Genomic DNA, 12,105 nt, shown 5'->3' on the forward strand with positions numbered 1-12,105 from the left:
CAGTGTTGTGCAAAGCTTATCTAATCGAATCCAATCTCTGTGATTGATAACTGCATATGTGAGGCTGAATAAAGTCTTGTGCGAAAGTATCCAGTAGTGTTTAGATAGTGCTGTGTGTGAAATGTGTGTGTTCGTTAGCATCGTGCATGTTTGTGCTACACATCAAGAAAGAATGCCAGATGAGGAATTGGAAGTGAACTAACAAATTGCTGTGGCAGTTTGACAACAACAAATGTTTCTGATGTGACATTGAGCTCGGTGATCGGAGGAAACCAGCTCAAATGCATGAACTGTTAACTGTCACATAATTTTAATCAGACTGTAGACACATCTTTTTACAGCGATGTTATATTCAGTATTGTTAGGTTCCAGGCTCTACTTACACATCAGTACCTCTTTAATAAGTGTCTTCATAAGTCAGCAATGAATGAAAACCATGTTTTTATTGTTTTTAAATATTTTGTAGTCTCAGAGTATACTGCTCTCAATTGGTAATATATTGCTGAATATGCATTTGTATGGTCAGGTTTAGTGGGTTTTAGATCCATATTTACATCTCCAGAATGTTCGTTTCCTTCATCCCTAACTAAATCGCATTGCTTTATTAACTCAGAATGTAATTCTTCTTTTTTAAATTCAGTGTAGTTGTCTTTAATTAAAATATGTTTTGTCTGGCTGATGGCACTTAGCTATATGTTCGTTTAACTTATTGGTCGTGATGTAAGGGCTCAGCTTCTCCCAATCAGGAAATTGCTATGTAGCCACAAATTATCCACTGCCATTTGTCGCTGTCTGCCAAAGCACTTGGTTGCCTTTATTCCATTCTGTCGATGTTTAAAAATCTTGTGTTGAATAGTGTCATGGCCTCTACTAAAGTATAGTAAACACAAAATTTCTTTGTGATAATTGCCTGTAACACAGTTTTTCGTTAATTTGTAGTTTACTTTGTTGCTATGAACAAAACCTTTTTTGACAATTCTTCATGGAAAACAGATTTGCTGTAGTAGTCTTCATTTGTGTCGCCCTTTGCAGTCTATATTAATTCGTTGCAAAGTTTAAATATTTGATTCACTTCAGGCAATAAACATTTATCCCTTGATCTGCATCCTGCATTGGGGTGTCACAATTGCAGTGTAACTATTTCTTCCTGTATGCTGGTCATCATTTTCAGATTTCTCCACTCTCTCCTAATTACTTTGAAAGCCAGATTGCTACACCACATTTTTTATAAGTGACTTCTTTACTTTTGAGTGTACAAGTGTCACAGTAATTTTTCCGAAGTTTTTACTTCGTCCTATAGCAAGTCTGTTGTTAATGTAACGTTTATTTGGAAGTCTGTGCATTTCTATGGCAGGATGGTGATCCATCAAATACTGTATTCGGAGCAGGTATTTGTATGATACTGCTTTCTTAATTTACAAGTTTTGGTTGTGAATATAATTTGTTAGTAAAAATAGTGATACATGTCTTGCTTCTGGAATGGTATCACTGTAATGGGTGCATTTGACAAATTGGACCAAAAGTGTTAGGGTTATATGGGGGAGAAGAGGGGGGAGGGAAGATTCCTCAAATGTACCAGAAATAAATTTTGGGAACCAAGCTGTTACATTGCTGCATAGATTATATTAGTTGTATGGCACAGTTGGCTGGTAGACCACAAGGGACAGGTTCAGATACTTTTCTTCCTTCATGTGCGATGGCACCTTTCCTTCCTGAAGTGTTCCTATATTTAAACAATTAATTGGTATTAATTCAGTTGAGGCTGGGGATGGTGTTTCAATCTACTTCAGATAGGTTTACTAGGATTCTGTAGCTTGTCTGCTTGGGAATACAAATGTTTGTGTGATGGTTGCAAACTGTTATGTAGGGGCTTGTGTATATCAGGTTTCTAAATAAACGTCATGAGCTGTTACTTATGAGGCAGCTTGACTGTGATTATTCCATGTTCCCTAAGGACCAGAAGTCTGTGCTGGTGAACTTCAAGACGGGACTGAGTCAAGCTGTTAAGCTATTTATTTGTTAATATGTAAATATATAGCCACAGTTCCTGTAGACAGTAATTGCAAGAATTTTGTTTGATTGCTCATTTAATACAGTGTGTGCAGTAATGTTTCCATTTTTCAGGGATTAATTTTTGTGGTAGATAGCAATGACAGAGAACGTATTGGAGAAGCTCGAGAAGAACTGATGAGAATGCTAGCAGAAGATGAGTTGAGGGATGCAGTTTTGCTGATATTTGCCAATAAACAGGTGAGAAATCAGGAAGTATCATTAATAAGTACACCTGTTTGCATTATAAATTCGACTGGTAATTTCTGTGTACATGGTTATATTTTGATATCCTCATTGCATTTGATACAGTCCTGAAATGTTTGGGTATTGCATATTTATTGTGAATGAAATGGTGAAATCTGAAAACCTTCAAAAGTCTAAACTCTGAGCGATAGTAGAAAAGCCAAAAAAATTGTGTGCAAATTAAGTACTAAATTGAAGTAAGGAGGAGAACACAAACAGGGTGTATACGACCCGGGAATTTTTTCATCCGGGAGAAAACCTGGAAAATCCGGGAATTTTTTTAGAATTCCGGGAAGTTTTCATTGTTTTCCTTTTCAGTAAAATTTATGTAATTTTGACTGGCAAGAACAAATGATATTATTGTATACTGCCATTTCAGAATAATACTGCAACAATAAAACATGAACGAGAGAAAAAACGAAAATAAAACTTAAATTGCAAAGGAAATGCGCCATATACAGCAACAAACCAGTGCTCATAAAAACATCTGCCAACAACAAAATGTGTCAAAGGCCTTAGGAAGACTATGCAGTGTTCCGTAACAACACATTGCCTCCGATGAACGTGACGTCACAACTCTTTACATTAGATTCGTTTTAGCAGTTACGAGCGGGATCATGCACATGCGCAGTTTAGTAGTACCTTCTCCCGCTTCTGGCTACAGAAATGTGGCTGTTGGCTGTGTAATAAGCAGTCGCAGCAAGCAGCTAGATGCTGCCGGGTAAATTTTACTGGAGCGCCCAAGCTGCTAGACTCTTGCATGCGCAGCAGGCCCAGTTCTAGGAGGGGGGTGGGGGGCAAATTCATACTATTGAGGGAAAAAACCTTGTTTCACAAAGCAACTAGCATCCAGCACTTGTTAGTCTATCGATTATTAATATGACTTTGAAAAACACCCTTGTCAGTTTTTGAACATTTTTGAACACATTCTAAGTTGATTTCTGAATCAATTGTAAGTTGATTTGTGAATGTGTTCATAGTGTACATGATGTCTGTCCGGGGAATACTCGTCGCATCTAGAAACAGTTTCTTACAGACAAAAGGGGTTATACGAGCTGAGCGGAGTAAGGCCGAACGGATGAATGACAACCACTGTCTGATTGTGTGGTTGGTTGGGTTTGCGAATGATGATCGTTGTTATAATTACTAGCTAAATCCATAGATTCAGACTGCAGGAGTGGAAATAAACGAATAACAGGTAAGAAAGATTACGTATTACCTTCTCGGAGTATCTAAGAAAATGAAATTTTGACAGAAAATTTTTGGGCAGATCGCTATACTAAGGGCCAGTTGTACAGTCCCTGGCTATCAGCCGCTTTAAGTTCTGTTCTGGAAGAAGCGCGGAATACGCGTTGTACGAACATGTATCAACGCCTAACCGGAGAATAATCGCAGGATAACTACACCAGTGATTCTGGCAGAGTTAGTGGAGTTAACCTGCGAATAAGCTTTGACATTGGCAGGAACAGTTACAGAACTAGTGCTAACAAGACTGTTTGTTAGAATGAGGAAGGAGAAGAAACGGGGACATCGCATAAATTATGGAACAATATGACGATTCCAAGTTTGTATAAAAAATTTCGTACTACTACTTTTCGATCTCATACTTGAGAAACTGGAGCATATGAAGGAAGTGTGAAACTACTTCGTAACGTAAGGCTTTTTGCTTGTAGTAGGCCTAATAGGCACTTGATATTGGTACTTTGTGAATTATATTCTGTCGTTACAAAAAAGACCATTTGTGCCAAAACAGTCTCGTTTATTTGGTGTGTATTACAATTGTTGCAGTATTAGACAGGCCTATTTCGTTTTATCTAGCAAAGAGTGACAAAATAGACGTAATCAGATTGGGAAACCACACCAGTCTTGGGTCCTATTTGCATTAACAGCTTTTTCAGTATTAGACAACGACATTTAGACTTTTCATGTAGCAAAATATTTCACGAACTTTGATGAGGTAATAGATTCTTTCGCAGAAAGGAAAGCATGTCATGTAAAGCTGTATCAAGATAAGAGAGAAAAATCCTAGGAGCTAAGGATTGAAGAAATGTGTATTGTCTTGCTTGTCTCGTGTCTTTACCGGGTTTATGTATCCTATAATTAATTTTATGTCACACAGGGCAGCAAGTTGTTAGCTGATAGGGAATAAAGAGTGCAAATTTTCTGAAGAGGGACAAGATTTCAAACTGGCCAATTGTAAGCAGGAGAGGCACCACAGGACATTTTAATTTCCACTGTCCTGAATATGGTTCGATGGCATCCATTACAAAATATACAAGTTTCAATTCTACAGAGCGAAGTACAGTGACGTACGATGGAAGAATGCTGTGTGAGGAGGCGAGGCACTGCCCTTCGGCACACTTACGACCAAATAACATGTCTTACATTTCCTCGAACACACGTTTTATGCATCAGACATCTTCAAAAAGATGTGCGCTAAAAATGAACATATTTTTGAAAATTCGATTTTTTACGTCCTATCTGAAACACTCGAGGGAGTGGCGGGGTATTGCACCGGTTCGGAAATATCGTAGATCCAGGGCTGATGCGTAGAGCAGTCTGAGTTACAGTGGGTAGTCTCCACGTGACCCGTGTTTACATTTAGTGATTTTGCTGTTTCCCCCTTCGTTTACTGCTCTCACATCAAAAGAAAACAAAACAGATTTCTAATTTCCGCCTTTCCGATAGTCAAGCAAGCATTAATTGCCTTGCAGAACAATGAAGTTATTTTTGTCGGTTTGCTAAAGAAATTTTGTTTTTAATTCCACACACTGTTCGCAGCATTTTAAGTGCACTTTATCAACTTCTAGCACATATGGCATTATGCCATAATAAAGAACCAAACATGAGATAACACAGTACTGGTACTCCAAGAAAATTTACATCCCGAAAACCACATTGAAAAGCTTAATATCAGGGCGTGGCCTACTTAACTGGGAATATGGACATGCAAATGTGCACTTTAAACTTGGACATTTTAGTATGGGTCTCGAAATTCCGATGCTCTTGGAGTCTCCTCTAATGTTTTGTTTCTTCTATGACATAATGTATGATCTTTTAATGTTTTACACGTACGAACATACGGGCTCCCTGCGACATCGTACCTGCGCAATCGCAGTGACTCCTGTCATCTGGCGCTCTCTGGCAACTGCGGAAACAAACGTATTTCTAACAGGTCGCGGGAAAATATTCCAAATAGTGGTTTGAAAAGCGTTACCATCAAAGTGCCATTCTGGCAGTTACAACGGAACTATTTGCGATAATGTACGATGAATTTCTTAAATCACAGAGCGTTTGACCCTCATTTAAAAATCAACTCTTTGGTGACGAGCCATTTAGATGAATTTAGAGCCCAGAAGATAAGACATTTAAGTCGTTATTAAAAATTTTAAGATCACATTTGTGTGATGTATCGTAAATTGTAATACGCTCATAAAAGACCAACATTGTATGTGAAAGCTCAGCTTGTCTTGCAGCATATTAATCTTACAGACCAATATTATATGTGAAAGCCTTGCGTTTCGTGTAGCAACACTATGTATATTAATTTAAACCATTAACTTTTTCTGTTTGTGCATTCGCGCTACGTAACAGTGATGTTGCTATTGGCTGACTACATCACGTGTCCTGAGCTCTAAATACCCGCTGTCATCGGCTGGCGAGATAACGTGACATGAGCTATGACTTGCTCACAGAAGCGCCTCGCAATCTCGATTTCAATGCTTCGGAAAGTAACATGCGGTGTTTGGTGGAATTAGAATTTCTACATTCGTAATACGAAAATATGCAGCGTATATGTTGCTGCACATCAAAGATCTTTCCAAAACGCCTTTTTTTCCCTGTGTTTAGTTTTATAAAGCGCCGGGAAATTCTACTCCCGTGTATAAAACCGTAATCATTCAAAGGACTTATACAGTTCCAAGAGAAAATATACTCTTAGTTAACAGGGAAAAAATGTTTTCACCCGGGAGAAAGTGTATTTTTAATCGGGAAATCCGGGAGAAATCTGGGATTTTTTTACCATGTCCATGTATACACTCTGACAAACAACATAAATGGACAAATTTAGCAGTGAAGGTAGTTATTGTGGCAAAATAACAAAGGAAAGCTCTTGAGGTAGCATGTTAGAGTTTGAGAAATGTCACATAATTTGCAATAAACGTGGAAAACAGGAAATAGGTTATGAGCTCTTGGGATAGCCAAAAATTTCAGAATAGGAAATAAATTTCAACTGATAAATGGCTTATTCGTTTGTGTTCTATTCCTGAAGCTAGTATTGGGAGTATGATTGTTAATAAAAGTGTTCTAAAATTGTCCTGCTTGTTTTGCTGCAATAAGAATAAGAATCTTTATTAGCCGTTCAGTATTTTCTTATACAATGGGCTTCATCAAAAAGTTCAATTACAGTATAAAGATGGTTGTATTCTCATAACAATGTATATATAAATCATATGAATGTTAGTGTAGTACAATAGCTTACATTTGGAATTTTATATAGGTTTAATTTCACAATAAAAAGGAAAACATTATACAAATTTATATTAAGCGGGGAGTATTCATGATAACACTATGTGTTGATAACACTGTCATTATCCTAAGATATTGATACAAATATGGAGCACTCGAAATAGATCTATGCCTGTATGTTATTGTTTTTCCACATTTAGGTCTTACTACTATACTTACATTAGCTGTTTAGTAACAAAACTATGTATAAATTGAGGCACTCAATCTTTATTGCACGCTTTATGTATTTGTTTCTGTCGATGAAAAGTGTACTCATGTCATAGAAGTTATACTTGTTTAGCATATCACATAAACTTTTTAAGAGGCTGTCTGTGGAGTAATCTTCATTGGAACAGTGATAATGCTACATGAAATTCAAAGAAGATTGAAACTGGTAGCTACAGTTCAAAGTGGTTATGTAGCCTGGTTTGATATATTATGGTATTGTGGGAAGATACTGCAAGGGATTAATTTTCATTTTATGATGAGTAAGCAATGGGAATTTCATTCGTGGAATAGTCAAGAGTTCTTAGCAGACACCATTGTATTGATGTTACTTCAACAAGTCATCTATATATCTGACAAAATTCTACCACAGGCAATTCCATAGTGCAAGGGTGCCTTCAGTCACTCCTTGTCACACACATGCAGAGACACGGGTTTTGCAGGCTACATAGCAGACAGCCCTAGTGCGCATGTTCTGTTCATTCATGAGCTGTTTGTCCACCCCTGCTCTTGTGTGCTTGGTGAGTGCAGTCTGATAGTGTACACTATGGCCCAGTTGTAACATTGGCCACCCCTGCCCACCTGTGCTCATGTGTACCTGGCTGTACTCGAGCTGAAACAACCTCCTTCCTTATCAGGAAATTATGGATAGGATAGTAATTTGAACATTACTCGAAGACGAAAAGTTTACTTCGCTGCAATATTAATGCTTGAATTTTGTTGAAGTTTGTTGTGTGACAGTGCTAAAAATATCCATATTGATATGTTGGTTGGTGCATCAAAGTGTGGAAATGGATTGGATGAGGAGGTGGAAAAATTAACTAGGCAATATCATTAATATTTTTTGTGTGGAAATGCTGTTACAGTATTCTTGACACAACTTGTTCGTCCTCTTATTAAAACTTGCAAACTAGTTTGTGGGCCATATTTAGGTCTGAACTCTGGATTTCCAGTAATACAAAAGCTGGAGTGGAATAAGCAGATATTAAATTTCATGTCAGGAAAGTTTGCAACTGCGTCATTCCTGATTTAAATAATGAAAACTTCACAAGTTACTTATTTTTTTCATACTTAGCACAACTTGTTTCGACAACATATTCTAATTTTCAAGTGCATTTGTTTACATGATTGTTTGGTGATGTTTGCGTGTGTGATTTTCTACCTCTCTTGGTTTTTTTTAGACTGCAATTGGAAAGTAGGACAATATGAATATTTTTAAATGTTAATGTTAGAAATGGTATTTTTGTTTACCTACTTAATAGGTATTGTGCTGCCTCTGTTATATGGAACATCACGCACATGCAAATCACTCACTGTTCCTTTGCAAAACATGCTACATAGATATAACACCACCATTGTTTCACAAAGTTTGTGTGTGTGATTACAATTATTTTTTGCTAATGAAAAAATGTACATATTTGTGAAAATTATCATACACAAGAGAAATGTTTGAAGAAATTAACTGATTCACTATCTAGTTTGTCATTGAGAGTATTTTCTCATTGCTGTGTTTGTACTATACACAAGTTCCAAGCTCCTCCATTAAATCCATTGTATGAGATTTTGGGAAGTGGTGGAGTATCTTAAGATTTTCTACTGTGTTTTTGAATGGGTCTGTGGGCTGGGTATGTTCTCAGTGGGAGGGAACTTATAAAATGGGAATATTGCCGAGAATATTTCTTTGGCCTGGGAATTTCTGAAAATTTTTAGATTTTGAATGTTTTAACACTTGGTTACAGTTAAAGAACCTTAGAACTACGTTAACTAAGTAAATTCATACATTTTAATCAAAGATTTATAATTTCCTACATTAATTTCCTTGCAAATTCCATGCAAAACCTCACTTACTGCTAGTCTAGCATTAAAAATAATTTAAAATAACACTAGACCTACTAAGTTTAGGGAAGTTGAAAGCCCACATTTCTCTGAATGAAACGTAAACTTGCTAAATATTTCTAGGTAGGTGTAATTCTCAACCGGCTGTCATCTGTAGAATTTTTTAGTTTTTGCAAACGAATGACTAGAGAGGTTTCACTTTCAGAATTCAGACTTCTCATTTCTTGCAATAAATACAGATGGTAGAGCACTTGCCCGCGAAAGGCGAAGGTCCCGAGTTTGAGTCTCGGTCCGGCACACAGTTCTGATCTGCCAGGAAAGTTTCAATAAATTATGATTTATAAATTTATTTTTCCAAAATAGCACTCTCACTTTTAGAATCATTAATTAATATTTAACCATGTTTTATGTCAATAAAATCATTTATATCTTTAAGTAAATCATAAATCAAAAATCTGAAGACAGCCATGGAGTACATTGAGAAGAGAAAATTTTGGCATTTACCAATCCATCTTGCAGCATTTATGCTTGACCCTAAAATGCAGGGAAGTTTGCTGGACTATGGAACTAAGAGATGCCATAGGTTTTGTTTGTGATTGTGCTCAGCATATGGGTTTGGATGTCTTAAAAGTTAAGAGGGAGTTTAGCTGACTACAGAGACAAGGGAGGCTTATTGTCAAAGTTTCGTTGGGAAGGGATGGCCAATAAGGATAAAATTATCAGGCCTCTGTCGTGGTTGGGGGGGGGGGGGGGGGGTTTGAGAGGCACTTGTGACTTTGCAGACGTAGCCATAGGAATATTGGGGCACCACCATCTTTCTTCTGAGCGAGCAGCTCATGAATGCTCCACCTCCAAAAGAGAAGAAGAAACAAACAAGCAAGCAGAAGCCAACCCAGAGGAAACAGGAAGGCAGGAAGAAGATGAAGAAATCCTTGAGATTGAAGATGATGAGATTGTGTCAAGTAACTGTAATGATGATTATTTGTTTTTTATTTGGAAATGTAGAAGAGGTGAAGGATCAAGATGATTTAATGGACATTGGGAGTGGCAATGGTAGTGATTAGGGGACTTAAAAAAAGATGGAAAATCAAAAGTAAAGATGCTGTATTAAACCTTTTGCCTTTAGTTGTTTTGATTTGATTTTTGACATTTTACGTTCTGCTATTTTTCTGATGTTTTATTCAGTTATAATATTTTTTTAACATATAAGTGTTTCTTGGTTTCTTAATCGCACAGTTACCACATTAACCTATTAATTTGAGTTCTTTTGTTATTAAAATCATAAATTCACAGGAATTTTATTTAATTATAATTTTATCTTGAAATATATTTCAGTTTTTGAGTTTGATTACTGCTTTTACCTATCAAGTTTTTTGAGCTGTCTTGCTAATTAAAAATAAATTCCTGGGAATTTATGAATTTTGGGAATGTTGCCAACAATATTCCCTGGGAATATTTCTTAGATTTTAAATTCCCAGGAATTTTGCAATACTAGCTACATGTGTTGGTATTTCTGATTTTTTAAAAATTGGTTAAACCTTATATACATACATATAAAATAATCCAAAAATGTTACAGCATCCCTGAGTGTGTACACTCTCTGTGAAACCATAGTGTCGTATCTTTGTAGCATGTTTTGTAAACACAGTGTAAGTGATGGTGTATGTCTGGGTGTGGGTGGGTGTTTTTTTAGAGAAATATTCTGTATAATGTACGAGACACACTACCTGTAAGTGGTGGTGGTGGTGGTGGTGGTGGTGGTGGTGGTGAGCTTAGGGGACAATGCGGGAGACCCACACCGCCGACTAAGCGTGCGCGCTCTCTCGTTTCCTGACAAGAGGTATGGCTGAAAATTTCGTTGCGAGAGTGCGATTGTCTTTCCTTTGTGCCTGTCTGTGGGTCAGCAATAATCTGAAGGCGAGTTGCTACCTATCCTCATTATTATTGATTCTCAGAGTGTTTGAACAAATTGTTTATTGCATGGACTGATCACTGTGGTCTCATATCATCAGCATGCTGTCTGTGGCTCGTGAATAGCTGGCCACACGGAGTGGATTTCCGTGATGGGGCCAAAACCACAAGCAGTTTCTGTGGGTATCTGTAATGGATCGGGCCTGCCGATCTAAAGCCATTTGGTTCCCACTAATGTGCAGGTCCTAGTCTCACCGATCTGTCTGCAGGCCAGGTTTGTTTGTTTGTGTTGCAGTGGATTTTCATGGTTTATCTATGGACCCAGGACTGCGGTGCTCCTCAACAGGCCGGAGGTCATAGGTGACCAATTTCAGGAATTGTGACTGTCTTACTACAAGTATGTTGTACAGTGTGGCGTTTTATAGACATTTTATTTGTTCTAGTACATTTTTGCATTTCAAAAGTAGTTTGTTTTAGAAGGTATGGCCAGTAAGAAGAAGAAAATAGTCATCGTGGGGTTTGTATGCTATGTACTCATCTATTACTCGAAAGAAAAATCGCACAGTGCCTGTAAAATAATACGTAAAACACAATGGGTAATAACTGACAATAATGAACATAGTAGAACCAATCTACGCCTAGAGTGTTTGTTGACACAATTCTTCCTTGCCTTATGGACTTTTTCAAGAGGCCTACTTTTTTTTCTGAAGTGATTTCTGAACTCACAAGGGAACCTCCCAATCGCACCCCCCTCAGATTTTGTTACAAGTTGGCACAGTGGATAGGCCTTGAAAAACTAAACACAGATCAATCGAGAAAACAGGAAGAAGTTGTGTGGAACTATGAAAAAATAAGTAAAATATACAAACTGAGTAGTCCATGTGCAAGATAGGCAACATAAAGGATAGTATGAGCTCAGGAGCGCCGTGGTTAGCGTGAGCAGCTGCGGAATGAGAGGTCCTTGGTTCAAGTCTTCCCTTGGGTGAAAAGTTTACTTTCTTTACTTTCGCAAAGTTATAATCTGTCCGTTCATTGACGTCTCTGGGTTGCGACCGTACCGCAAAACCGTGCGATTAGTAGACGAAAGGACGTGCCTCTCCAATGGGAACCGAAAACATTTGATCGCAAGGTCATAGGTCAACCGTTTCCTCCACAGGAAAACACGTCTGATATATTCTATACAACACCGGTGACGGCATGTGCGTCACATGACAGAAATATGTTGTCTACCCACCTAACTTGTACACTTGGCGAATGGGTAAAAAGATTCTTCTACCTTGCCCGATTTAGGTTTTCTTGTGGATGTGATAATCACTCCCAAAAATTGATGAA

The 12,105-nt window shown here is 37.6% G+C and overlaps 1 protein-coding gene across 1 annotated transcript in view; it reads left to right on the forward strand.

The window, feature by feature from the left end:
• The window catches only part of LOC126229576 (ADP-ribosylation factor 1), a 47,864-nt gene that overhangs the window by 23,505 nt on the left and 12,254 nt on the right, over nt 1-12,105 (forward strand). The window contains exon 4 of the mRNA XM_049942343.1: nt 2,125-2,250. Within this exon, the coding sequence (XP_049798300.1) occupies nt 2,125-2,250 (126 nt within the window). The remainder of the gene's footprint in view (nt 1-2,124; nt 2,251-12,105) is intronic.

Source organism: Schistocerca nitens, unplaced genomic scaffold, assembly GCF_023898315.1.
Source record: "Schistocerca nitens isolate TAMUIC-IGC-003100 unplaced genomic scaffold, iqSchNite1.1 HiC_scaffold_375, whole genome shotgun sequence".
In the NCBI taxonomy this organism is placed as follows: Eukaryota; Metazoa; Arthropoda; class Insecta; order Orthoptera; family Acrididae; genus Schistocerca; species Schistocerca nitens.